The sequence below is a fragment of the Ochotona princeps genome, chromosome 19, assembly GCF_030435755.1.
Source record: "Ochotona princeps isolate mOchPri1 chromosome 19, mOchPri1.hap1, whole genome shotgun sequence".
Classification (NCBI taxonomy): domain Eukaryota; kingdom Metazoa; phylum Chordata; class Mammalia; order Lagomorpha; family Ochotonidae; genus Ochotona; species Ochotona princeps.
In genome coordinates this window covers 47,810,267-47,835,965 of record NC_080850.1, presented here as the reverse complement: position 1 = coordinate 47,835,965, position 25,699 = coordinate 47,810,267, and the positions used below count along the sequence as shown (strand labels likewise).

Sequence of the window (25,699 nt, the reverse complement as noted above, 5' to 3'; positions counted from 1 at the left end):
CAGTGTGGAGCCAGGACTGCAGACCCTCAGAGCAAGTGTGTGCCAACCATCAGGCTCTGTACCAGCCGTGACCCTTCCTGAACCTGTTCTTTCGCTTGCATTGCCATTGAGAAATATGCCTCCTGGAACTTGTGACATGACATGCTGTACACATTCACGCTTGAGTTGTCTGTGTTGGAATGAAAGGTTGGAACCGACGCAGAAGCCTTTCAGCAGAGACCTGGAAACTCAGTTATGGCACAGCTGCACAGGAGACATCGGCAGCCCTCAGATGTGGGCTTCAAATCGCTACCTGGTGTTTGAAAACTGGGAGGGGGAAGCGCCAATGAGGAGACACAGAGAAAGCGGTAAGGTGGAGAAGGAAGGGTACGGAGTCGGCCTGAGGAGCTTTCTGTCATCCACACAGGTGCATGCACACACTACTGCCTCCACATCCCGCCACCCTGGGCGCCATTCACTCGTTTTGGAAAGAATTTTACGGTGAGAAATGCACATAAGCTTTCGAATCATCTGTAATCATACAATGTAGCCGTCTTGAATACATTCACCATAATCCACACCCCAAACGTTCTCACCATCCCCACCAACAGCTCTGCACCTGTTAAACAATGACTGCTCACCCGACCCCCCAGCCCAGCCCTAGCCCCTGCACCCCTCTGTCCAACGGCCTGGCTTTCTGCCTGGACTCATGCCTCGCCTGTCCTTCTGTGTCTCTATGTCTAGCTGGATTCACTCTGTGCTCCCCTATTCTCTTTTAGAAGAAACATCTCCCCACTGGGTGCAAGTCTGAAGCACCTGCAGGAAGAGAGACCACTGTTTGTGACCTGTGTGAGCACGCCACAGGTGTTCCCTGGAGACCCTGCTCTAATCTCTATAAGGTCAGCCAGGGGTCCCACACACTAACACCCTGTAAGCTCAGAAAATGAGGGAAAACAGCTCATTTCTCCCGCAGGCCTGGACTGAGGTATGGCCAACACTTTAACCAGGGCCCTGGAGGCCTTGGGAGGGTGTCATGACTTTTCTGAAATCTGTGCATTTGTTGGGTGTCGCTGTTCTGGAGAGTTCTTCAGATTTCAGAGACTTTCCAAGTGGCCCATCATCCCTCAAACAGCCAAACACCATTTCTAAGTAGGATAATTAATGCTGTGCCCTTCTCTGAGATCCTGACCAGCTTATCTAAGTATGTGATGGAAGAACTCACACCAAAAGACATGGGTTTTATCAAAGAAGTTTATCACTTAAGAAAATAATTCAGGGCTGGCACTGTGACCCGGTGAGTTAAACTGCCATTTGTGACTCGGGTATCTGACATGGGCACAGATTCAAAACCCAGCTGCAGGCCGGTATGGTAGCCTAGTAACTAAAGTCCTCACCTTGCACTTGCTGGGATCCCATATGCTGGTTCATGTCCCAGCTGCCCTATCTCCCATCCAGCTTCCTGCTTGTGGCCTGGGAAAGCATTCGAGGATGGCCTAAAGCCTTGGGACCCTGCACCTACATGGAAGGCCCAGAAGAAATTTTTGGTTCCTGGCTTTAGATCAACTCAGCTTTGGCTGTTGTGGCCACTTGGGGAGTGAATCAGTGGATGTAAGGTCTTCCTCTCTGTCTCTCCTCTCTGTATATCTGCCTTTACAATTAAAAAAAAAATATGTATTAAAAAAAAAGACCCAGTTGCTCCACCTGGGATCAGCACTATGCCAGCAGCCTAAGAAAGCGGCAGAAAATGGTCCAAATAGTTGGGTCTTGCCATCCAGGTGGGAGATCAAGATGGGGTCCTGGGATCCTGGCTTTGGCCTGGCCCAGTTGTTGCTGCCACTTGGAGAACGAACCAGTGGATGGAGAATTAGTCTCTCTCCCTGCCTCCTTCCTTCCCTGCCCCAACCCTGCAACTTTGGTTTTAAAACAAGCAGTAAGTCTTTACAAGAGTGATCCTCAGAATTGCCATCTGTTTGTTTGTTTTCTGATCTATTTGTTTCCTTGTAAGTCACCATGCTTAGTAACACGAATGGCACGTGTGAATTGGTGGCACGGAGAGGAACGGCATTAGGGGCACCTGAACCACAGCACAGCTGTGGAGTGGGAGGGTGGTCTGCCATTTCATAGGTCCCAAGCACCTGCCATGTGTCAGCCACGGCCAAGCACTGGATGCTGGCTCTCACCGGTGGGTGTCTGTGTGCCATCAAGATTTACAACGAAGGAATGAAGGAAGACTGACACTGCTCAGACAGTGCCTCGATGGGGCTGGACAGGAGTTCCCGGCCAAGCACTCTTACAGTAGTGATGGCCCTCCCTGGAGATATGCCCGCGTGGCCATTTTGGACTGTGTCTCCATCACAGGAACTCTCAAATTTTCATTTAGTCATGACGATTGCATGCAGAGGATATTATCTCGCTTGTCTGATAAATGTACTATTTATTAAGCATTTAAGGATGCCATATGCACAAAACATACAAGCATGCAGTAACGATGTTTAACATAACGGTTTACACATAAAAGAGCAGATCAACAGGCTTCTTGGAAGGCTTGGTGCTCATGAGGGCCAGAATGGGTGTAGGATAGGCCAGGGTGGGCTGCAGCATATGCCAGGTCACAAAAGAGCTGGGTCCGAGGGTGGGCCAAGCTAGATTGGTTCTAGCGCCCATTGGTGAGAGCCAGAATGGGTGTGGGCCCATTGGTCACAGTACCCATGGGTGAGTGCTTGGACTGGGGGCTGGCCATGTCAGTCTGGGCAGCAGCACCTGCCAGTACATGTGAGATCCAGGGCTGGGAGTAGACCTAGTAGGGAAATTTGGGAAATGATCCTGCTAAGCATAGCTCTCACAGTTGAGTACAAGAGCTGGGCAGGGAGCAGGCTAGATCAGACTTAGCTGTAGCACCCTGTGGCACATGTGTGAGCTGGGTCTGGGAGTAGGCCAGGCAGGATCAATCCACAGCACATACTGGCACGATTGACAGCCAGAAAATGGTTCAGGCCATGCTGGGTTGAACTGCAATACCTGCCAGTTTACATGAGGATTAGGATTGGGTCAGTCTGGACTAGGCTGCTGTATTCACCAACAAGAGCCAGGATTGGGGTTGGCCCAGGTTGAGCCAGGCTGTAGCATTTGCTGGCAAATGCAAAGCCTGGGGGTGGGCCATCTCAGACTGAGCCACAGCACTTGGCACATCCAAGACCTGGGGCTGGGAGCAGGCCTGGTAGAACTTCAGGGACTCCCTTGCTCAGATGCTGCTTCTGCTGTTGAGTATGGGAGCTGGGATTGGGGGTGGGCCAGACTGGGGTAGGCTGCTGCACCCACTGCTATGCACAAGAGCCAGAATGGTTACGGGTCAGACAAGCTAGGCCGGTGTTAGGACTAGGCATGAGTCATGTCAGGCTGGACTGCAGCACCTCCTGGAAGGTGCAAGATGCTGCACTGGGAAGCCAACAATGTCTTGGGGCTATCCAGAGCGCTCCACTCCCACATCTGGTCTCTGGGGCATCAGCAAAGGACCGCTGACCTCCATCCCCAGCTGCTGATGTAGTTGACAGCAAAGAGCGACCCCCTCTCAACTATGAGAACAACAATAAAAATAAACCAAAAAAAAAAAAACAACCCCCCCAAAAAAACCCCAAAGGATTCCATGTGCATAAAGCATACGAGCATGTGGTAACCACACTTTAACATAATGGGTTACACAAAATGGCCAGATCAACAGGCTTTTTGAAAAGCCTGGAAACAATGTGAGTAGGTTGTCCAGGAGGATTGCTGGCAGCCGCACCTCTCAGTTCCAGGTCATCCCTGACCAGATAACTTCTGGCCAATTTCTTACCAGTGCATATCAGGGGTGCTGCGTCCCACAGTGAACGTAAACACTGAGCTCCAGTTGTGAGCTTGGGACAAGACTGTGGACCTTGGGAGGGGTATCTGTCCTGCACGGGGACTGCATACAGCTCACAGGGTGTGAGAATAGACAGAGACATGTTCACCCCCACATCCTAGGAAAAGCTCACCCAAAGAGCTGAAGAGATGCTACAGATTGCCCGGATGCAAGTTTGAGACGCAGGTACCACCCAACTCCCCGAGGCCCTCAAAGCAGGGAAGGGAAGGAAGTGGGAACAGATAGCAGAAGGATGGTGTGTACCTGTGGCTTGGAGGAAGTAAACGAACCCATCAGGACCAGCCAATCAGCACAAAGCAACCAATGTAAGCCCACAGGCGGCAGCCAAACTGCCAGGGCACTGCCCTCTAGGCACACCCACTGACACGCCCTGCTTTTAGGTGATGTGTTCACACCGTGGAGTTACACCACATGGAGATCCCCAGCGTGGCCTCTCCGCCAATCCGTGATCATGCAAGCAGCCCTGAGAGGCTCAGGGGTCCTACAGCACACGAGCACTCTCCTTGGAAGTCTATGCAACGGTCTTCTGGGACTCAGATGAAATCTTCACCAAGGGAGAAAGAAGGGCAGCTTCAGACTGTTCAAATTCCAGCTTTATTAAAATCATTTGGCTCTTCTGGAAGTAGTACAAAGTCTTTGTGATCATGGGCTCTAAGAAACACAAGTTTACACTTCTGGTTTTGTTGTGGGTTTGGGATTCATCCACTGCCCTTCCTTTTAGTAACAAACGGCTGTGTGCCTGTTCCCCATAGAAAAGGAATTTGCAAAATAAGATTCAAAAAAATAAAACCCACAGGTTCAAAACTTTCTCTTCAAACATTGAGAAATCCCAAGTTCATCAGCCTTTGGTCCTCCGACTAACAAGGCAGGCATTTGATGCCTGCGGGCTCTGTGTTTAGTTATTGCTAATTACAGTTCGGAGGACCAAAATGTTTCAAGAAACTAATAATAATAAAAAACCCACAAACTCTCATTGAAACTCGTTTCAATGGACTCAGAGAAAGAACAGGGAGAGTGTTTGATTTGGTCTTTTAAATCACAAGACTGCGTTTCTCTCTCTCTTCAGGGAGAAATGTCCTTTGCAGGATCTCAGACATAGCTAATGGCATCTGCTTTGCGGGAGACCCAAGTGGGAGGCTTTCCTGCTGGGCACGCCTTCGTGGGACCTCACAGCACGGAGTGGGCAGGGGAGCGGGGGCTGCTGCTGCTCCTCAGTTGTTCTCCAGCGAACCTGAAGTCATCTGTAAGAGGAGGAGAAGCAGTGTGAGCCCCTTTAGGTCAGTTCGGAGGGGCCGCCCTGCCTGGCTCTGAGGACGTGAGCCTCTTCCAGTCACCTCGGAGAACCGCCCTGCCTGGCTCTGAGGACGTGAGCCCCTTCCGGTCACCTCGGAGGGCCGCCCTGCCTGGCCCCCAGGACTTGGAGCAGGGTTAGGGAGGAGGCCAGGTCCCTACTTGTCCCCAGGGCCATGGGGAGGCCCACTTGCGGTCTTGCTACCTTGCACTCCTGGAGGACACTGCAGGTCTATCAATGTTAGCAAGGTCAAGAATGCCGACTAGGGCAGACTGTGTCGGGGCTGGATGCCTTGTACTTTGGTGGGAAGGCCTGCTCCTCTGGAGGAAATGCTTCAGAAGAACTCATTTATCTGCACTCGAAGCAGCACTGCCACCCACAGAAAAAGCAGGTAGGACCACCGGCGCCCATAGGTGGGACTGCACCTCGTGCTGCTGAGGTTAACCACTGAACCCTGCGCCCTGTACCGTGCTGGCAGATTGGACCCGTGAGCTGCCAATCATAGCGGCAGGGGCTGGACCAAACGCTACTGACGATCCTCTCAACCTCAAATAAGAATTCTTTCCTTAGCAATGAGCATACATCACATAGCTTCTTAAACAACACTTCCTGACATCTAATGAAATGGCTTTCTTTATAAATCGCGAATAGTCTCCAAACCTTAAGGAATATTTAAGATCTACAGAGCATTTCGCCCAGGTTATGGTTTGCCTCATTTTCCAAGAACAACTGAACCCTTAGATGTCCCAACGACACTTTGGCCAACAAGAGCAAAGCATACAGCGTCACGCATGGAGAGAGAAACGGTACTTACAAACGGAGTCTTGATTCCAAACTTGCTATGGAATGTCATGGTGACCTTGTTTTTGTGTCCTGTTCTTTGGTCAAAGGCGTGGCACGTGTCGAAGGGCGGGCTGTACAGGTGCAGGCTCACGGCAGGCTCCGTGTGGCTCACATTCTCCACCCGGTGCAAGCCGATAGAATCTGGAAAGGACCAGGAGAAGGGGATGGGGTGGCAGCTGCGGGCAAAAGACTCCATCACTGAGTGCAGGAAATCAATGTCTGTGCACACAGAAGTGGCAAGAATTACAATTCCACTCCCAGGGAGACAGCAAACAGATGTAGAACTCAGCTTCTGCCAGGAGACCCTCCCCTACTGTAGCAAGGTAGATAGGAACACACAGGCAAGAGATGGAGGAGAAGAGAGAATTAATTTTACGAGCTGGAAAGCTTGAAGGCTTTGCAGCAGCAAGCAAGCCAAATCCTGAGCTACCACGGGAAGCCCAGCCACAGCCTGATCCCTAGTTTGAACCTCCTCAACAGCTTAGGAATTGGGAGCTTGGGAGCGCCAGGTGTTTCCAAAAATGATGGTGAAATGGAACTTTTCAATAAGTTCAAGTAGGAACGAGTCGGAAACCACGTAAGAACTCTGTTTCACTCATTTCCTTTCACCTGTCTCCTCCATAGCCAGGGTGAGAGGAGGGAGCCCTGCTTGCAGGGAGGAGAGGGGCCCTGCAGTCAAACACTGCAGAACCCAGCCAAAGCTAATGGTGGCTGGGACTGGTCCCTGCCACCCAGCACTGGCTGGAGTCTCCTCTCCAGGCAGAGTGAGCAGTACACAGAGGTGACCAGATCTGTTCCAAAGAAAGCCCTTGGGACACGTCCACCTAGAGGTGCTCCAGGATGGGCCCCTGCCAGATGGCCAAACACTGATGTCCAGTGACAAGCCCCACCTCCTGCCCAGAGCTACCAATTAACTTGTTCTGTCCATGGCTTTCAAACATTAGCCCACAGCCAAGGCTGCCAGATACTTGAGGAAGGCTCCAGCACAAAGAAGGCCAGAACCATGACAGAGATAGAGAGAGAGGGAGAGAGAGAGAAAACAGAGAGAACATTTTATTTGTTGTTGTTAAACTTTTATTTGAAAGGCAGACAATGTTTTCATGGACCGCAGACATCAGTTTCACGGACCCCATGTGTTGGTTCACTCCCCAGACTGGGGACTTGGCTAGGCTGAAGCCAGGAGCTTCGCCGGGGCGTCACATGTGGATGGCAGGAACCCAAGTCCCTGAGCCACCACTTGCTGCCTTGCGAAGAGTTGGGTTCAGGTACAGAGCTGGTACTCACACCCAGGCACTCTGACAAAGGGCTCAGGCAGCCACAACAGCACACAGCATCTCTCAGCACTCCCTGCCTCTGCACCTGTGCTCATCTTCCAGCGCATGCAAAACCAAGGCACCTCCTCAGAGAACACCCCGCCGTCCGTGGACCATCTGCTGCCAATCACATCAACACCACCATGGCTGTGCCACAGCCAGCTTCACCTCCTTTTCCTCTGGGTTCCAGAAGGTCTCTCCTCTGCCACAGTAACATTGAGGCTTTTGGGGTGATACTTGGGGGTGGGATCAGTCAGGTCCAGGCCCCATGGACCTCCTGCCTTTTGTATCAAGCAGTGTGGTTTCCTGGTCCTGGTCCTTCTGCTGCTCTGCTAGCCAACCTACAGAGATGTTCCCAACAACAGCCCTCTGAGCAAAGCAAGTCTTTACTATGGGATACAGTTAGCAAACCCCACTCAACACAGAGAGGTCAGAGTTCCACATAAAAATCAGAGAAGGAGATCAGGCCCGCCCCGCCACTGCTGCCCCACTCCGCGTGGGTCACAGACAATCAGGCCAGCCAGGCCGCTGCTGCCCCACTCTGCGTGGCTCACAGACAATCAGGCCAGCCAGGCCACTGCTGCCCCACTCCGCGTGGCTCACAGATGTGCTGTAAACTCTCAGAGCACGCCTACAAGATCTAACGTGTGACACAGACTCAGACGGCAGCTGAGGCCAACTATTCCTGTCAGCAGTCCAGGGCACAAACCAACTTTGGATTTCCACTGTAGCCTGCATACAGCAACCCTCAATTGTATGTTACAGCAGAAATCAGCAGCCTTGTGCCAGGGGAGTAGGAACAAATCCTTCCCGTGCAATCTGACCTTTGTAAAGGACTTGCAGTCCTATACTAACGACCTAACACCCTTAGGCCAAGTATCAAGGTCAAGAATGGACTGGAAGATAGGAAGAAAGAACTGGCTTGGACAGAAAAAAATATCTCTGGTGCTTTATTCTTATGTAAGTCACACAGCACCCTGACCAAGAGACTGGGCCAAAACACCAAATGGCATGGATTCAAATCTCAGGTACGTCTGACTCCTGACTGATCCCGGACAAGTTGCTTAATCTTCCTAGGTGTTGGCAGGCAGCCTCCTGTGGGCATTTTTAACGAGCTTTCTGGAAAATTACCACCATGTAAGCAATACAGAAGTTCGTCACTGCTGCTCCTGAAAAGCACTTAGCAGTCCTACGAGCCATTTAGAACAAAGAATAAGTTCTTGGTAACAGATCCCTACATCACTGCCCCACCGCGTGCTTCCCTTAGCTCGCCTGGAGAACACTCCCACAGGGATGCTGTGCCTGTTGGAAAATCAGGGAAGGCTAGGAAGTTAGTGGCTTCCAGAACATGCCACTACACTTCTTAAACACCCAGACCAAGATCTGTAACTTGAAAGGCAACCCTAATGGGTCTAAATTTTGGCAGGCATGGCCCTGCATGCACAGGTTTCTGACAGTGCTCCCTACCAGAGGCAAAGCTTTAAAACACAAAGCCAGCTGCAGTGAGGTCCTCTCCCCAAGCCCTCTCAGCCCCCACCTCAAGATCCAGGTTCCACCATGGACCAGGAGGCTGCCAGGGTCTCAGAGGCCAGGGGCTCACGGTGAAAGGGGAGCAGGTTACCGTTGATGTAGGCACACTGGTTCTCCCTCAAGGTTCTTTCGGACTTCTTGGTCATCTCGTTGGACTTTCGGTCTGGCCAGGCAAAGAGGGTCTCCTTGAGATTTCCCTGCAGCATCTTTAGGAAGCAGTGGGAGTCGGTGTGGTCGTGGATGCTGCTACAGGGGCACAAGACACAATCGACTCAGGGCGCTGCACAGCTCCCAGATCGCCCCAGACCACCTCACTTGGAGTCCACGGTAAAGGGACAGAATAACACATCACCCACACTAGATGCATGCCTCTAACAGAGCCTGTTTGCTCTGTTAACCCGGTCATACTAGCAATTTGATAACAACAAACCAGCCACCTTTTCTCTCCGCCCAACTTTCAACAATAAATCAAGGGATTGGGGCCAGAATTTGATTTTGAAAGTATATCAGAGGAAGAGTTCAACAAGGATCCAGAGGATGATCTAGAACAATGGCCTGGCAAGAGGCTCACCGAGCGGTTAGTGTTTTTCTCTTTGGCTCATTCTTCACCGACAAGGACTGGGTTTAATGTATGTGGTGTGAGCTCGTGAGGATTTTTGTTAGGGTTAGGTCACACGCTGCACATATCATCACAAAATGAGATGAGTCTCCACAGGGCTCCTAACTGGCCTGGTAGTGGCTGTGCTTGGCTTGTTCTGGGCCACCTGCCCTGAGACACTGCTAGGAGACCGTGATCTTACCTGCCATGACCCTCACCCCAGCACAGAATCATCAGATTAAATTTTCCATTTCCTTGATCCACAAGATTTCGGGTATATCTAAAAGAAAACGATGTATTCAGAAGTTAAACTCCAATGCTGAAGTCAGCCCCCAGGAAAAAGAGATGTCCCCCAAAGCCCTGTCCATCCACCTGCTGGATTCCACATCTTAACACCTCTGAGTAGTCTCCTCAGCACACACACATTTTATTTTTTATGTTCGTTCTGGACATTGCTGTATTTTGAGTCAGTACATGTGCAGAGGCAGCTGGTCTGCTTTGGTGGATGGTATGGGAAAGATAACAAGAGAAATAAAAACACATTCCATGTTTCCCCACCCCAATCTCCGACTGATAAAAGTTTCTCAGAGAAGGTATGTATGGAGTGCACACTGCTCTGGGCAAGAATGTGGCTACTGCACTCCTGTCCTCTCTGCACCTGGGGCCAGGACTGGAGAAACAAGATTTCAGTAAATGGCTACTCTAGAATTGCTAATTCTAATGCAGCCCTGATGCAAATCAAGTTCAAAAGCACTCTTTCACAAACAGGGTGGGGGCTGGCTGGTACAAAGGAGGTAGGATAGCCTAGCAAGGCACTCTAAGCCTTTTACAACCAGGAGGAGCCAATCACTGGGGAAAAAAATTAATTCCAAACTACACTGCCGGACCCAATTTTGCAATCTGTGTGGGTCAGAGGATCCCCCTGCCACCATTCCAGAAGTAAAGTTTGCTAATTTTGATATTTTTTGCTCCTGAGTTAGTAACGTTTTACAGCCTGGCAAGGAGCTTTCCACATAGCCTACATATCCCCGGGGACCTGGGATCCCACTCCAAGTCCCCACTTTACCTCTCTTGCTCCCCTGAGCTTTGTGGAGGCACTTTGCTGCTGGCCCAAGTGCAAACATGTTCCATCTTGGTCTTCTGCAATTGTCATGCTCCCCAGGGCCAGGCATGCATTCTGTGCAGAACCTACCAGCGGGCTCAGAGCCCCTCTGTCCTCGCCTCCTGGAACTGCCCCCTCAGGACCACACCCCATGCCTTCCTGAGCAGCAGACAGCGCTAGCAAGTTAAGCCACTTCTCAGGTGGCATTCCTGGTTTGCGTCCCTGCTTTAGATCTAGCTCCCTGCAAAAGTATCTGTGAAAACAGTGGGAGATGGGCCAGTGACGGCTCCTGCCAGCCAGGTGGGAGATCCCAGTGGAGTCTGACCAAAGCCCAGGTATCATAGTCATTTGTGGAGGGTGATCCAAAAAGATAGGAGAGCTCCCCCTGTTTTCCCTTGCTCAATAATTCCACCTTTCACGTAATTGCACAAAAATGAATTAAAAAAAAAAAAAAAGAGGAGGGGAAGAACTAATTCAAGGCCTCTGGAAGAGACCTTGTTCCAAAAATGAAGGGCTGGTACCACCCAGTCTAGTTAAATGTCTTTATTTAGCTAAGAGAGAGGGTGGAGGGAGAGAGAGAACTTTGACTTGCTGGTTCACTCCCTGAAGGCCTGCGAAGGCTAGGGCTGGGCCCTGCCAGCAGCCAGAAGTCAGCCCCGCAGGCAGGAGCCCACCTAAGTCCAGTGTCCACCACTCCCTTGTGGGCTGCTCCAGCAGGAAGCTGGATCCAGGGGTGACAGATGAACCCCTGCGAACCCCCCCCCCCCCCCGAGCATTCTGCTCCCTGTGGGACTTGAAGCTCCCAACAGGTATGCTAAATGCCCACCCTCAAGTCTTTCTGTGCACACAAATCAGTCTTTTAATTCCAGTTTCCCAGGAACTTTGTCAAAATCACTTTGTTGTGCGGCAGCGAGACTGCTACAGTGTGGCACGTCTGGAGGCCAGGAGAGCCTTGCTATTTCCAACTCTGATAGAAGCAGTCTGAGACCAGGCAGCGGGCCTCCTTCATGTCTGCCAGCATCCTAGGCCCTCCCAGGGGCAGGGCGACGCCCTTCTCAGTGATCCAAGCCCTCCTCAACCTGCAGAGAAGGCAGGCAAAAAGCAGAACCCGAACGCCATGGTAGCCTCACTCATGACCCGGTGGAAAGGAGCCCACAGGCTCTCTGACTTGCAGGTAGTCAGAGGAGTCCTAATGGGCCTTAGGTTCTCTACAGCAAATCCCCAAATCCCACACACAGCAGCATGCCCAAGAACCCTCAAAAACACCCCACTGGTTACAGAGTTGCGACTCACAGAAAAGCGGTTCCAAGGAAAACAAACCCGATACTTTACTTGCTTTATTTCCTTCCCTTGTGTCCCTCTTCTGATCAGCCCCGGGGACATGCGGGACCGCCCACCCTCCAGGGCATCGCGGACTCCCTAGCCCACTTGGGGATCACCCAGTGGTGCCGGGAAGGTGCCTGTGGCCAGCACTGGTCGCCACGGTCTGCAAAGGCCCCATTTAACTTGAAACTCTGAAAACCCCATGGTAACGAGGGCATGGTGGGCAGCCAGGGCGCGAGGCCGAGGGGCAGGGTTTGTATCCACCGCAGGCGCCAGCCGGGCTAGTTCTGCCTGTGTCCACTGCACCAACGCCTCCCCGACGCACTCCCTGGGGCCACTCTGCTCCGCGCCCATCCGCCTCTGGCTGGGCCTGTGAGGCCCGGGAGCGTCCACCTCGCACTCGCTCGGCTCCCCAGTGCCCCAGGCCCGCGCTGCGCTCACCGGTACTGGTCGAACTTGGCATAGAGCGCCCATTCTGCGGGGTCGCTCTCATAGGCCTCCAGGACGGCCTGCACCTCCTCCACGTTGACCTCGTCGCCAGCGAAGAGCTGGTGCAGGATGCGGATGAGGTCCGTCAGGCTCCGCGGCTTCAGCACCTCGGTCGGCTCCATCTCCTGGGCAGGCCGGCGCACACCTCTCACTGCGGCTGCTGGCTGCCGGCTGCCGGGCAGGTGCAGGGCCTGGCTGCGGGCTGGGAGCCCACGAGCGCACCGGCACACACAGACACACCCGTTACCCCTGGCGCGCACACAGCCTCCCTGGCTCCGGGAGAAACCTCAAGCAGCTGGGCACAGACCAACTCCAAGGAGTGCGTCCTCCAGGAGCCTTTTTAAGCTCCGGGACTGAACCAACGGCCCTGGGAGAGGGGGAAGGGGAGGTGGAGCGAAGTGGGAGCAGCCCGGGAGAGGCGGAGGCGGGGAGGGCGGGAACCACGCGCTCAGGACGTTGTCCCGCTGTGTCCTGAGACCTCCAGCCCACCTCTGTACTATGCCCACCCACCAACAGGCACACTCCGTGTTACCTTCCCCCGCAGTGGCCCCGCACCCAGGGCTGGGCAGAGATGAGGACCGGAAGGGACCCCTCCTGGGAAGAACAAGAATCACGGGGAGTCTGCGAATGCTGAGAGGACCCCTTGGTAGGGCTACAAACCTGGATGAGATGCCAACCAACGAGGACCCCTCGGTAGGGCTACAAACCTGGATGAGATGCCAACCAACGCTGCACCTCTCCTACAGGCACTCCGGAGAACCCTGTCAGCCAGTTACCAACTTTGCCATCTCCATGCCTGTTAGTCACCCCCTTTCTGTTCTTGCTACTCTTTGCCAGTCTGTTGTTCTCTGGCTGGTTTCCAGCTGTCTCCGTGTAAACCCTGCATTCACAGCTTCGTGGACTAGCTACCTTGAAGCAGATCTGATGGTGCTTTCTGGTCACAAATTCTGTTTCCTTAGCAGGGTCTGTCCGCCATTATGTTTCCCATATTTTGGCTCTAAAACATGGCTCTTTGACCTTTCACCTTTTACAAGCAGATCAGTCAAGCCAGGCACTATTTCTTGTGTGGACCTGTTCCACACCTAAGGCTCTTCTCTGCTGTATTCTAATCCATTTCAAGGTGGTGGGTGTCTTCTCTGCCTAACACCCGGAGCCCGAGTGTCCCTCACTCTTCCTAGGGCAGGGAAACCCTTCAGGGATGGTTCCACTTGGGGTTTCATGTTGACACCCTTGCTATCTGTGCAGGACAGGTGCTCAAGAGATCTTTGGGTTCGCACAGGAATGGTGAGGCATATTGGCAACTCATTAGCCACCTCCTAGGTTTTAATTCTTCAGAGTTGCCCAGTATACCGTAACTGAACTGAAACCATAGCTATCAGCATTACCGGCTCTATCACTAAGTAGATCTCAAATACTCAGGGAATGACTGATGTCTGGGACCTGGCCTTATGGTGCAGCGGGTCAAACCACTGCCTGCAGCAAAGGCATCCCATATGCGTGCCAGGTCACATGTTGTCAGCTCCATTTCTAATCCAGTTCCCTGCTCATGTGCCGGGTCCCCACACCCTAGCAATGTCTAACTTTGTCACCCTGGCCCTTGAGGCCGTTTGTGAATTGAACCAGTGCATGGTCCATCTCTGCCTTTCAAGTAAGTAATGGACAATGGAGCCCAGCACAGGAGCCTAGTGGCTAAATCCTCGCCTCGCACCTCCTGGGATACAATGTAGGCACCAGTGTCCTGGCTGCTCCACTTCCCTTCCAGCTCCCTGCCTGTGGCCTGGGAAAACAATAGAGGATGGCCCAAAGCCTTGGGACCCTCCAGCCAGATGGGAGACCAAAGCTCCTGGCTTTGGATTAGCTCAGCTCTGGCTACTGTGGCCACCTGGGGGAGTGAACCAGCAGGTGGAAGATGTTTCTCTGTATCTCCTTCCCTCTGTACATCTGCCTTTCCAACAAAACATAAACCTTAAAAAAAAAAAAAGACAATGATGTGCCAATAGACACACAGGTTACTGGGCTCTGGCCCAGGTGGCAGAAAAGATGAAACATGGTTGGGATTCTGAAGGTTCTGAAGGTAAAACTGTCAGTCTAATCAACTCGAAGTGTGGATTTGCCATTACCTGGGAGGACCTGGCACCACCCAGTGTGAACAGGGAACAGACAAGTTTTTGCAGCTCTAGGTACTGTAACTGGGAACAGATGGTTGGAAGTGCCAGGGAAGCAGTGTAAAGGAAGACAGCTCTCTAACAGAATGAGTCATCTGTTTTTACAACTGTAATAACTAATGGTGCTTTCCATGCTTTCTTGGCCATTTTTCCTTTATAGAAACTTGTCATGTTGTAAGCATTTTTTTTGGTATTACCTCTCATCTGTTCAACCTAGCAGTTTGAGGTAATTTGGGATGCCTGCATTCCCTATTAAGTGTCTTGGGGGAGAAAGGGGCTGGCATCCCAGACAGGCACCAGTTCTAGTCCCAGCTCATCTAGTTCCCTGTTAATGGCCTGGAAAAGCAGATGGCCCAAAGCCTTACACTCCAGGGCATACATGGGAGGCATCTTTACAAGTTCCTGGCTCCCAGCATTGGACCAGCCCAGCTCTGGCCTAGTGGCCATATGGGGAGTTACGAACTTTCTCTTTCAGTAAAAAGAAATCTTTTAAGATTAATTTTTGTTGGAAAGGCAGGTTAAGAGAGGAGACAGAATGATCTCCCATCTTTTGGGTCACTCCTCAAGTGTCATCAATAGCCAGAGCAGAGCCGATCCCAAGCCAGGAGCTTCTCAGCAGCTTCTTCCAGGCCTCCTGCACTGGTACAGGGTTCCAAGACTGGGCACTTCTCCACTGCTTTTCCAGGCCATAGGCAGGAAGCTGGATGGGAAGCAGAGCAGTCGGTATATGAACTAATGGCCATAGGGGATGTCGGTGATCCCTGAAAATCTTTTCCCCCCAAAGTATCTGAATCCAAGTCTTGGCTCTGCTCCTGGTTTCAGTCTCCCTCTGATGTACACTGGGAGGCAACAGTGATCTCTCACACAGGAGATCCAGACGGCAGACCCGCCTTCCCAGCTCCTAGCCTGGCCCAGCCCAGCCCAGCTGCTGGATTTCAAGTGAGATGGGCAGACAGGTACTCCATATGCTTTTCAAATAAGAATCATATAATTTTCTTTTCCATGTTGCCTCTCCAAGTTGAATCATACTCTGCCAATGTATTTACCATTGGTGACTACTGAGCATGTGTACTCAAAGGTACATATCACACAGTCAGTCATAAAGGAGACTAAACTGGCCGGTGGGCCACCGAATGCTCCCAGCAAGTGGCTGGCAGCTGCCAAGTGCCACTTCAATCCTCAGAAAACGCAGCCAGGTGCAGGGTGACTCTCCTTCCACGTTCCTTTTACACCTAAAGCTTTTTCAGCTTTGTGTCATGTGTCACTGACTGTCAAATGTCATACAGTCTGAGCAATATCACACACTACTGGTTTTCTCACTTGATCACAGAAAGTGATGTTATTCAAGGTTTAAGTTCCAAACTTCTAGGAATCAGAGATCCAGGATATATCCAATCTTATTTTGCTTACAGATAAAATGATTTGTAATTTACCTTGTGCACTAAAAACGGGGAACTCATTGTGAAGTCCCTGGTAGACTTTAAGATGAAAGCTGAGTACTCTAACGCACATGCATATTTTGCACTGTGGGTCATCTTTTGAACAAGATAAGCATGTCACCGCTGCCAGCAGTTTCTCATCAACACAGAAATTTAAAAATATCACCTGAGAGTCCATTCCTCTTAGCCCAAGCTCAACTACACTCAGTAAGTGTGCTGATGAATTCTTTGCATAAAAATCAATAAACAGTAGCTTGAAGAAAGTGCCAACACTTACATATCAAGGTTACCAGGGAAGAAAACAAGGCATACACATCTGGCTAACCTTACTTTTAGTAAACTGGCAACTTACTTCAGTGAAAAAGAACAACTGATGTTAAAACTTCAAACTAAGATTTTTGGTTGTTGAAGTAGTAAATATTTTATCATTTGACAACATCAGCAGCAAACAGTACTGAAACTCAATATACATCTGGTATTTCTTATATGATTATGCATATAATAAATTCACCCCCTTCAGTAAATTAAGTCAGCACAAGTAGGGAACACATGTCTGCTATACCTAACCTACCTGACCTGAAAATACATTTTCTGGCTTTCCTTCTGACATCTACAGAAATTTCTTTGATAACCTTTTAACTGCACACTTCTGCCTGTCAGTATTGTCCCGCTGTTGGCCGTATCAGAGGCCTGGGCAGGAAAGGAGCCGAGAATGCACATTCCGGGGCCGGTGGAGACTCAACAGCACAGGGATCCGCTACCCAGCATGCCCTCCCACTGCACGGCGGCCATGATGTGCGCCTTGGAAGTTAAGATCTTACCATTCCTACAGACACCTGGAATTCTAGCACGTACTTAGATCCTGTTCGCACACTCCATTCGATTTATTGGAATGCTTTACAAGAAATACGGCATTACACAAAGGAGGAAAAGGCGAGCTCACCTGCAGCAAGTATCAGTGTACCTGCATCAGTACGACGGTGCTCTTCTGGCGACAGCAGGAGACATGCCCAAAGCTAAGGTGCAATCACTCCTCCAGAAACGCATCTAAGCGCTCAAAGGTGCTGTGCCAGACTTACCTGAGCTCCTGAGGCGCTACAAATGGCAGAGGGACTCAAGAGCCATTACAATTCCTATTTCCCAAATATAATAAATTTCAACTTTAAATAGTCCCTAAGAGTTTTCTAGTATGTCAACATGCTTGTTTGCCTAGCAAATGTTAGCTAGAAATGATCAACACACCTTCTCCTCTGTTAGGATCTGGCAAAGATGTGAAACCACTTCTCAAACCACATCTGCCTGTTCGGGCTGCCCTCTACTGGACTATGCAAGGCACTCTGCTGGCCAGTCAGGGTAACACAGTGGACATACATAGCAAATCAGAACTCCCATCCCAACCGAGGATTCCTGAAGAATGAGTGAAGCAATTCCCTGGAAAATGAGCGTGTACTATGAAAACAGTCCGCAGAGCACTTTCCCACGCACACAGTTTCGGTCCTTTGAGAGAGGGCATGAAGAACTCTCAGCAGCTAATAGGGGAGGGCCAGGCTAGGCCCTGGTCATGGTCTCCGCATGAACTTTAACCCTGTCATTCCAAGTCTGTCCACTCGATGGATCTTGATGCATAAACAAATCCCACAGCAAATGCGTGGGATCAACTGTTAAGTCTTGCCACAAAGCCCAAGTCTGCTCAGGGAAAAGTTCTTTCACGTAGTAAGTTGCTTCCTCAGCTTCACCCCCATGCCTGGGATTTGCAGTAATGCAGGACCAGCTTGCCATCACTGCCGAAACACTACAAGAAGGAACAGGCAAAAGCAAGTCAATAAACAAAGCTCAATTTCTATTAGTTGAGACTAAGAAAAGCAAATTACCCATAACCCGAGTCTCCACCTCTGCACACGGGTGTCACCTGTGGTAGGTGCCTGGTCGTGTCAATAGCATAACGTGCAATACGGGACTTTCCTTGCAGAGTGCATATACTGTTGCACTGTAACCCTTCCCTCAACCTCTGAAACTGACGTATATATTTTCAGCTGTTTTCTAGTAGTTGTGTTAATGATGATTACCATCAAGTTCCACGCATGCCAAATGAAGTTACTGTTACATACTTCTCTCGTATTTTGGGAGGCAAACATGGACTTTGAGTTATGAGAGCAATGTTGAAGAAACCAGATGGAGAAAAAGGAAATGCTGCTTTGTAAGAATTCTAGCCTGTACAACTTGGAAGAGTAATTCACTCCTTTAGCCCCCCATTGTCACGCAGAGTGGCATGCCAGCTCTTCCGGATGGGACGTGACGCCACGCCACAAGCCGCTGTGCTTGCTCACACAAGTGATGCACAGCCCCCACGAGACACACAGGCATCTTTACCTCGTACAGAGTTCCAACTTCCTGGTCTGGCGAAGGAGCAAAGGACTGGTTCACATAAATAAACTACAAAACAGAAGAAGAAGACCCATTTGTGAGGCGTCTGACTAAGCTGCACCTTCCGGTTCCAACCAGTCAGCTGTTCAAGCTTCCTTCACACAGAAGAAAGTTCCCCTGACTCCTGAATTTTATAGGGTTTCTTTCTTTGAGAGCAACAGAATTATTTCTACAATCGTTCCCAATATCTTATAACTTTCAAATTTTTTACAAGTGTCTTTAGGCAGTTATACAAGAAATCAAATTACTAAAAAAAGAAAAATTCAACAAAACCACTCAAGATGACGAGCACCTTCTTCTTGGGCAGCTGTGTGGCATCCATGATTGTCAGGCAATTATGAGGTGGCACTAACCCTCTCTTAAGCTTTGGTGCCATTTTCGGGCTAATGCCACTACCACACAGTATTAGAAGACATGAAGACACCGAAACCCAATGTCCTCACAACTTGTGTCTAGGAAGACAGTTTCATTTCTAGGGAGCACATTCAACTTCCTTTCTCCATCTTTAAGCAAATCCTGAAATTAAAACACGCAGAGCAGGACTGGTCCTGTAGTGGGGAGGGCAGAGCTGCCACCAGGAAGTCCACATTCTGCCCTGGAGGGCCCAGCACAGCCTTCCTCCAGCTTAGAGCCACCAGGCCTGGCCTCAGTACCCAAGTCCCCCAGCTCCCAGCACAGCCTTCCTCCAGCTTAGAGCCACCAGGCCTGGCCTCAGTATCCGAGCCCCCCAGCTCCCAGCACAGCCTTCCTCCAGCTTAGACACACAAGGCCTGGCCTCAGTATCCGAGCCCCCCAGCTCCCAGCACAGCCTTCCTCCAGCTTAGAGACACAAGGCCTGGGCTCAGTAACCAAGTCCCCCAGCTCCCAGCACAGCCTTCCTCCAGCTTAGACACACAAGGCCTGGCCTCAGTATCCGAGCCCCCCAGTTCCCAGCACAGCCTTCCTCCAGCTTAGAGACACAAGGCCTGGGCTCAGTAACCAAGTCCCTCAGGTCCCAGCACAGCCCGACTTCTGCCTTCAGCCCGGGCAAGCTTTGGTTGCTGTGGCCATCTGGGGATCGTGCATCTGCCTCTCCATCTATCACACATCTACCCAGCAGGTTTTCTACAGAGTAAAATAACAAAACAGAACCAGCAGAGTTGACTGACAAATATGGAAAATTGCTACTACTTCTATCTCTTGGAGCCACTAGGAAAGAGACCATGTAACAGAAGAAATCAAGAGATGATGCCTGACGCACAAACACAATAGTCCTGAAGGACAGTTCAGGCTCAGTACCCATTCAGTCAAGGCTGAGGAAAGTTGTAATATAAACATTGTGAAAACTGAATTAGCAGCAGACTGCACCTCAACCTGACTTCCTGTGAGACAATGTGTATATTCACCGGCAGGTCACCTGTGAGCGGACACAGGTGTTACTCTTCTGCTTCCTTTCCAATAAGAACAGCTTTTTATTGCAACAAAGTCTCTGGGATGTGGTGGGGAAACAGGCTTAGCACACCTCTCTCCCCTTCCCGAGAGAGGTAGACATCCACAGACAGGTAAGAGCATGGGTGTGGGACTGCATTAACATGGGCACAGGGCACACAGAAATGGCAGCCGCGGAGACCAGCAGGCAGCTCAGGGAAGGCTTTCCGAGGGGACAACTGCTCATAACCTGGGAGGAGCGCCATATCAGGACTTTGTAGGCATGGGAGGAAGCTATAAAGCAGATGGGGTCAGGTCACAGGCCTCGGTGCAGCTTTGGAACAGCAATCAGCAAATGAAAGTGACTGCAGTCGCAAGAGGCGCCAGTGCTGGCATAGCTAAGTGCTGCCCACCCTGCCTGAGGGCCTGGCTTGGAAAACCCAGCTCCACTACAGGCTACTGCAAAGCTCAGGAGACTCAGGGCCCTGCACCCACAGGGAAGACTCGCAAATTCTCAACCCTGGACCTGGGCTGGCCCAAACCTGGCTGCGGCACCGAGGGAGGAACCAGTGGTTCTCTTTGTCCCCCATGCTGCGGCCTGCCCTGTGCTGCATGCCATAGAGCTCTACACCTATAACACGTTCACCATCCTCATTAACTCCACTGAACAAACTGAAAGCAGCTTTTGTCACTTTAAAAGTAGCTGCAGTTGCCCTCGGTAGACACGGAGAATCATTTGGAAGATTTCCAGTACCACGACCGAGCGGGGCGCTTCTTGGAGAGCCTCCTTCAAACACAGCCGCGGATCCCAGTCCCTACTTCCCACCGTCACCACAGCCTGCGTCTTGACGACAGTCAGTGTGCCAGGACTTAAAATCCTTCCTTCTGCATGAGTCCCTGGTTTACTCACCTTGTCCAACATCCCTGTGCTCACAAGTAAACACACCCCTCCCATCGTACACAAGTTCATTTATATTTAAGAATACTTAGATGTTCTTCAGCTAGCTGGCCACTCATCTGCCATCTACGTCCTGTATATCTGTCGCCTGTTTACACAGTTTAACTCTTACCCAAACACCAAGCACAGTCACGTCACTAATGACACCTTGTCAGCAAAAAATTCCCGTAGGAGGCGGCTCTCTAAGGCAACACTGACCGGTGGTGGTGGTGTTAGTGCTTTCTTGCTTTCCTAAAGAACATTCTATACAATATTCTTGTGATATCAGAACTGCTCAATAATGCGTTTCCCAGAACTTGTCTTCATTGCTACGTGACACATGACTGGACATGGAGACATTTTCATTTTTTGAGTAAAATAACAAATCAAAAATTAGTGGCAGGGCACACCTTCATCTCATACAGGAATGCCTGGGTTCCAGTCCCAGTTCCACTTCTAATTCTAGCTTCCTGCGCATGTGCGTCCTGGGAGGCAGCAGGGATGGTGCCAGGACTTGGGAGACCCCATCTGAGTACCGGCTTCCGGAAGGCCTAGCCTTGTGCAAGTAAGTGGGGTATGAACCAGCACACAGGGTGCTGTTTCCCAGCCTCCCAAATTCATAAAGTGAAAATGTAATAGAACTGCCACCACCCTGTGCTTGATGTAAAGTCTAATACAAAATAAGCTTATTTCACAGTTCTTTCATAATATACAGCAAGGAAAGAGGGGAAAGCAATGCTGCAATGCCTTGCTCCAGAGAACCTTTCAAGAAAGCACATTAATCCTACCAGTAACAGCTGAAAAAGCACAGCAACAGGAAGGCCCGAGGGCCCACCCCGCTGCTTGCCGTTAGCACACAGCCCTGCTGTTTAGAAACCCATGCACACGTCCGGAGAACAGTGCCTGTGCGTCACATACCAACTGCTCCGAGGCCATGAGCTTGAGGAACTTTTTGATGAAGTCGATGAGTCCCTGGATGGTTCGTGTTCGCTCCACAGCCCACTTCTTTGTCTTCATAATAGGGGTATCCCCAACAGCCTTTAGCAAGATGTCAACTGTGAAGGGGAAACAATTTACTGACAATTACACTGCAACATCCAAAGAGATAATAAAGACTTCAGAAAATTTATAAATTTGTTTTATATATTTGATACTGAAAATTTTAACATTATGTATCATCAACTGCCCCCTTGATCCCACAAGCAGCATACTAACAAAAACATACACGGCAGTTTAGAGCACACCCTGCACTAAGAATACTCCACTGTGCACCCCTTCTGGAAAGCATGCATGGCAACACACACTCTGCCATGCAAAGATTCACTGAGGGGGCTGGTGCTGTGGTGTAGACTAAGCTTCTGCCTTCAGTGCCAGCATCCCATATAGGCACCTGTTCTAGTCTCGGTGGCTCCACTTCTTTTTTAAAAGATTTATTTATTGGAAAGGCATATATACAGAAAGAAGGAGAGACAGAAAGTCCATCCACTGGTTCACTCCCCAAGTGGCTGCAACGACCGGAGCTAAGCCCATCCAAAGCCAGGGTCTCCCACACGGGTACGGGGTTCCAAGGCTTTGGGCCATCCTTTACTGCTTTCCCAGGCTACAAGCAGGGAGCTGGAGAGGAAGTGGAGCAGCTGGGATGGGAACTGACACCCATATGGGATCCTGGCGCATGCAAGGCAGACTTCAGCCACAGGCTATTATAGCAGGCCCTGGTGGCTCCACTTCTGATCCAGCTGCTGCTTAAGGGCTGGAAAAGCAGCAAAGCATGGCTCAACTTCTTGGGCCCCAGCGCCCACGTGGGAGACATGAAGCAAGCTCCTGGTTCCTGGTTTTGGATCAGCTCAGCTCCACCACTGAGGTCTTTTGGGGAGTAAATCAGTGGATCTTCTCTCTTAGTCTCTTTTCTCTAACTCTGACGTTGAAGTAAAATAAGCAAATCCTCAAACAGCCCGAGCTTAAATCCTGGCTGTGTCCCTTGCGATATCTGCACGTCGGCCTAACCTTCCTGTCTCTCAAGGCCATACTTCCTCCATTTGACAAATGGGGTAACGGCCTCCCTCATGCGCGGTTGTGAGGATTAAATGAGTTAATTGGTGCTGGGAACTCCATCTAGTAGGCAATTCATGACTACGAATCTATGCATCTTGAGTGACATTGCAGGCAGACATTTAGCTTTTGAAATAAACTTCCAAATGAAGAAAACAGTATATTACTGAAAAATAAATACAATTAGGGGCCAGAAATAAGTCTGAAAGAAATCACAAGGTTTGAATGGTACAAGACAGACAGCACAAGCTGAAAAACTATGAACCCATCACATAAAGATAATTTGCTTAAATAAGGACATTAAAAATAACAAATCCATAATCATACTAAAATCAAATGTGCTGCTGCCCCTTAAAGTTAACTCTATCTTATTACATCCTTTTAAAATCCCATTTTCTTCTTATTTGAAAGGCAATGTTACAGAGAGAGCTTTCATTTGCTTGTTCACTGCCCAAATGGCCTCAACAGCTGGAGCTGAGCTGATGGGAAGCCAGGAGCCAGGAGTGGGGCCATTCTCAGCTGCCTTCCATATCATGAGCAGGGAGCTGGACGGGAAGTAGAGCAGCCAGAGGCTTACCCTACTACTCCTTGGTCTGGTGCCGGGTCCCTATTAAGTTCACCTTGTCTGTTATTTGAAGTCGAGATCCAGTGAGGTCAGAGATCAATCTATCCTAGCTCATATCTGGTTTCATGCACCTTACCTTTCAGCTACAGGACAACCTGATCACCCTGGCTTTAGTTAACTTGGAACAAGGGCACACAGACACAACGGAGAGGATTTTGGTTAGCTAGTCCTCCATCCCTTCCCACCCTTCCACCAATCCCCTGGGGCATCACCATCTTGGCTGCAATTAGGCCTCCCAAGGGCACACCACGAGCTGCACATCAGAGGGAAGAACAGCTCTGGAAGACGAAAACACGATCATCATCACAGCCACTCTTGGACAGAGGCAGGGGTCCATGCCAGTTAAATCAGAAGCACTTATGGCTGATGGGTTCAAAACCTCCCCCAGGTTATCCTAACAAAATTGTTTTTTTGGGGGGGACCAAATTAAGTCCTGCCTGCTGCTGCCTAGCATCCCCCACGAGCCTAGGGTGGAGAGCCAGCTGCTTCATGTCCCTTCCAGCTCCCTGATGCATGCTGGGAAAGCACTGGAAGATGCCCCAAGCACCTGAACCCCAGCATCCACACTGGAGAACCTCAAGAAATTCTGGGCCCTTGGCTTGGGGCAGGCACAGGACCAGCATTTGAAGCCATCTGTGGAATGAACCAGCTGATGGAAGACCTCTCAATTTTAAAAAAAAGTTTTTTCTGTCGCTTAAAACTTGATCCTGTGAATTACTTAGGTCTCATCAGATGGCCCTCAAAGATCTCACAACAGGATCCGAGCAGATGGAAACCAAGTTGTAAATCACAGAAGCAAACTCAAACAGTAAGAACAATCACGTCCTAAACACACCCTCGGGCGGCATCATCGACAGTTACATAACTGACCTGCACGCCAGGGACTGAATCCTCGCCTTGCACCCGCCCAGATACCATATCGGTGCCAGGTGGTCACTGCCTGTGGCCTGGGAAAGCAGTGGAGGACGGCCCAAAGCCTTGGGACTCTGCACCCGCGTGGGAGACACGGAGGAGGCTCCTGGCTCCTGATCAGCTCAGCTCTGGCTGTTGTGAGGCGTGAACTAGCAGTGAACTGGCTGGCAAAAGATCTTTCTGTATCTCCTCTCTGCAAAGTTGGCTTTGCCAATAAAAATAAATAAATCTTTAAAAAAAGAAGAAGAAAGCTGTCACTGGGGTTGAGCACTAAGACAGCGGGCCTGAAAGCCACAGAAATCCTTCCGGAGTCCGCCCCTGCTGAGGACACAGGAGGAAAACCACCTAACACGTGTAAACCCCACGGCGCGTCCCTGAAAACCGACAGAACACGTTCCCAGCCCCTAGTTCCGCTCAAAGGACCGCTGAGGTTCGCCGCTGTCCAGGGGCCGCAGCATCGGGGAAGGCTATTCCCCACGACCAACAGACTTTCAACTCGGATGGAGAAGCAGGTGCAAAATCACTGCGTGGGAAAAAACACGCGCCTGCCGACGACTTGTAAACCTGGGGATTCGGATACAGAGTGACTGAATTCACCCTCAACTGTCGGGGAAACCTCCGTTAGCGGTGCGGGGCCGCCGAGAGCCGGGTCGGCCTGCACCTGCTCGATCGCCGGTACCCGGCTCTCTCTAGACACTCCCTCAAAACCAAACGAGGAAGCCCACCCTCTTCCAGGACGCGGCTGACACTCCCACCACCAAGCACCCCAAATTACTTTTCTTCTTGGCGTCGCCCGGAGGCTCCTCTGTGCCCGGGGAGACGGCGGCGGAGGAAGGCGGCTCCGGCGTGGCGGTCTCAGGAGAGACCTCCGCGGGTCCTTCGCCGGCCGCAGCGTTCAGCGCAGGTAGCGGTAGCTCGGCCTCCGGCTCCTCCGCCATGTCGCTCGGAAGTTAGCGCACCGGAAGTGGCGGCTGAGCAGGTGCAGTGGGCAGCCTTGGTGCCGCGAGCGTCGCCAAGGGGACTCCGCCACGGGGGAATCCGACCCAACGCTGGACGCTGAACTGCCAGCAAACCCCCCTAAATCGAACTGTAGCAGACTCCGACCGTTAGTTCGCCGGCGAGTGCTTCTTCCTGAGCCAAAATCGTAGGAGCAGGGACCGTGGATAAAGTCCTCGTGCGCCACCCAGAGCGCAGACACCCCCCAAACCCGTGGGCCCGGCCGGTGTGCGTTTCCGCTTCCGTCCGGCCCCGCCCCGCGGCTCGGGGCGCATGTGCGCGTGCGCATGCGGCAAGGGGCGGGAGGGGAAGGTTCTCCGGCGCGATCCTGAGGCGCGGCTCGCGTGCTGTCGCAGGCCCCGCCCCGTCCAAGCCC

At 51.0% G+C, this 25,699-nt stretch overlaps 2 protein-coding genes across 2 annotated transcripts; both read right to left on the bottom strand.

Annotated features, from left to right (window-relative positions):
• Positions 1–4,868: 4,868 nt before the first annotated feature.
• Positions 4,869–12,756, bottom strand: CDO1 (cysteine dioxygenase type 1). Its single transcript, XM_058677473.1, has 5 exons — positions 12,322–12,756; positions 9,658–9,735; positions 8,949–9,103; positions 5,986–6,155; positions 4,869–5,121 (listed from the first exon to the last, which is right to left on the bottom strand). Exons 1-5 carry the CDS (start codon positions 12,489–12,491, stop codon positions 5,092–5,094), a joined length of 603 nt encoding a protein of 200 aa, XP_058533456.1. The 5' UTR covers positions 12,492–12,756; the 3' UTR covers positions 4,869–5,091.
• Positions 12,757–17,402: 4,646 nt separating this feature from the next.
• Positions 17,403–25,296, bottom strand: ATG12 (autophagy related 12). The gene is made up of 4 exons (XM_004586351.3): positions 25,103–25,296; positions 21,660–21,796; positions 18,344–18,406; positions 17,403–17,765 (listed from the first exon to the last, which is right to left on the bottom strand). Exons 1-4 carry the CDS (start codon positions 25,263–25,265, stop codon positions 17,706–17,708), a joined length of 423 nt encoding a protein of 140 aa, XP_004586408.1. The 5' UTR covers positions 25,266–25,296; the 3' UTR covers positions 17,403–17,705.
• Positions 25,297–25,699: the final 403 nt, after the last annotated feature.

Coding starts and splice junctions, on each gene's coding strand:
- ATG12 (XM_004586351.3), bottom strand. CDS start 25,265: ATGGCGGAGGAGCCGGAGGCCGAGCTACCGCTACCTGCGCTGAACGCT. Junction 21,797..25,102: donor GGGCGACGCCAAGAAGAAAA/GTAATTTGGGGT, acceptor TCCCCTTCACAG/TTGACATCTTGCTAAAGGCT. Junction 18,407..21,659: donor TCATGGCCTCGGAGCAGTTG/GTATGTGACGCA, acceptor TCTGTTTTGTAG/TTTATTTATGTGAACCAGTC.
- CDO1 (XM_058677473.1), bottom strand. CDS start 12,491: ATGGAGCCGACCGAGGTGCTGAAGCCGCGGAGCCTGACGGACCTCATC. Junction 9,104..9,657: donor TGGGGTGAGGGTCATGGCAG/GTAAGATCACGG, acceptor GTGCCCCTGTAG/CAGCATCCACGACCACACCG. Junction 5,122..5,985: donor TTGGAATCAAGACTCCGTTT/GTAAGTACCGTT, acceptor CTCCTCTTACAG/ATGACTTCAGGTTCGCTGGA.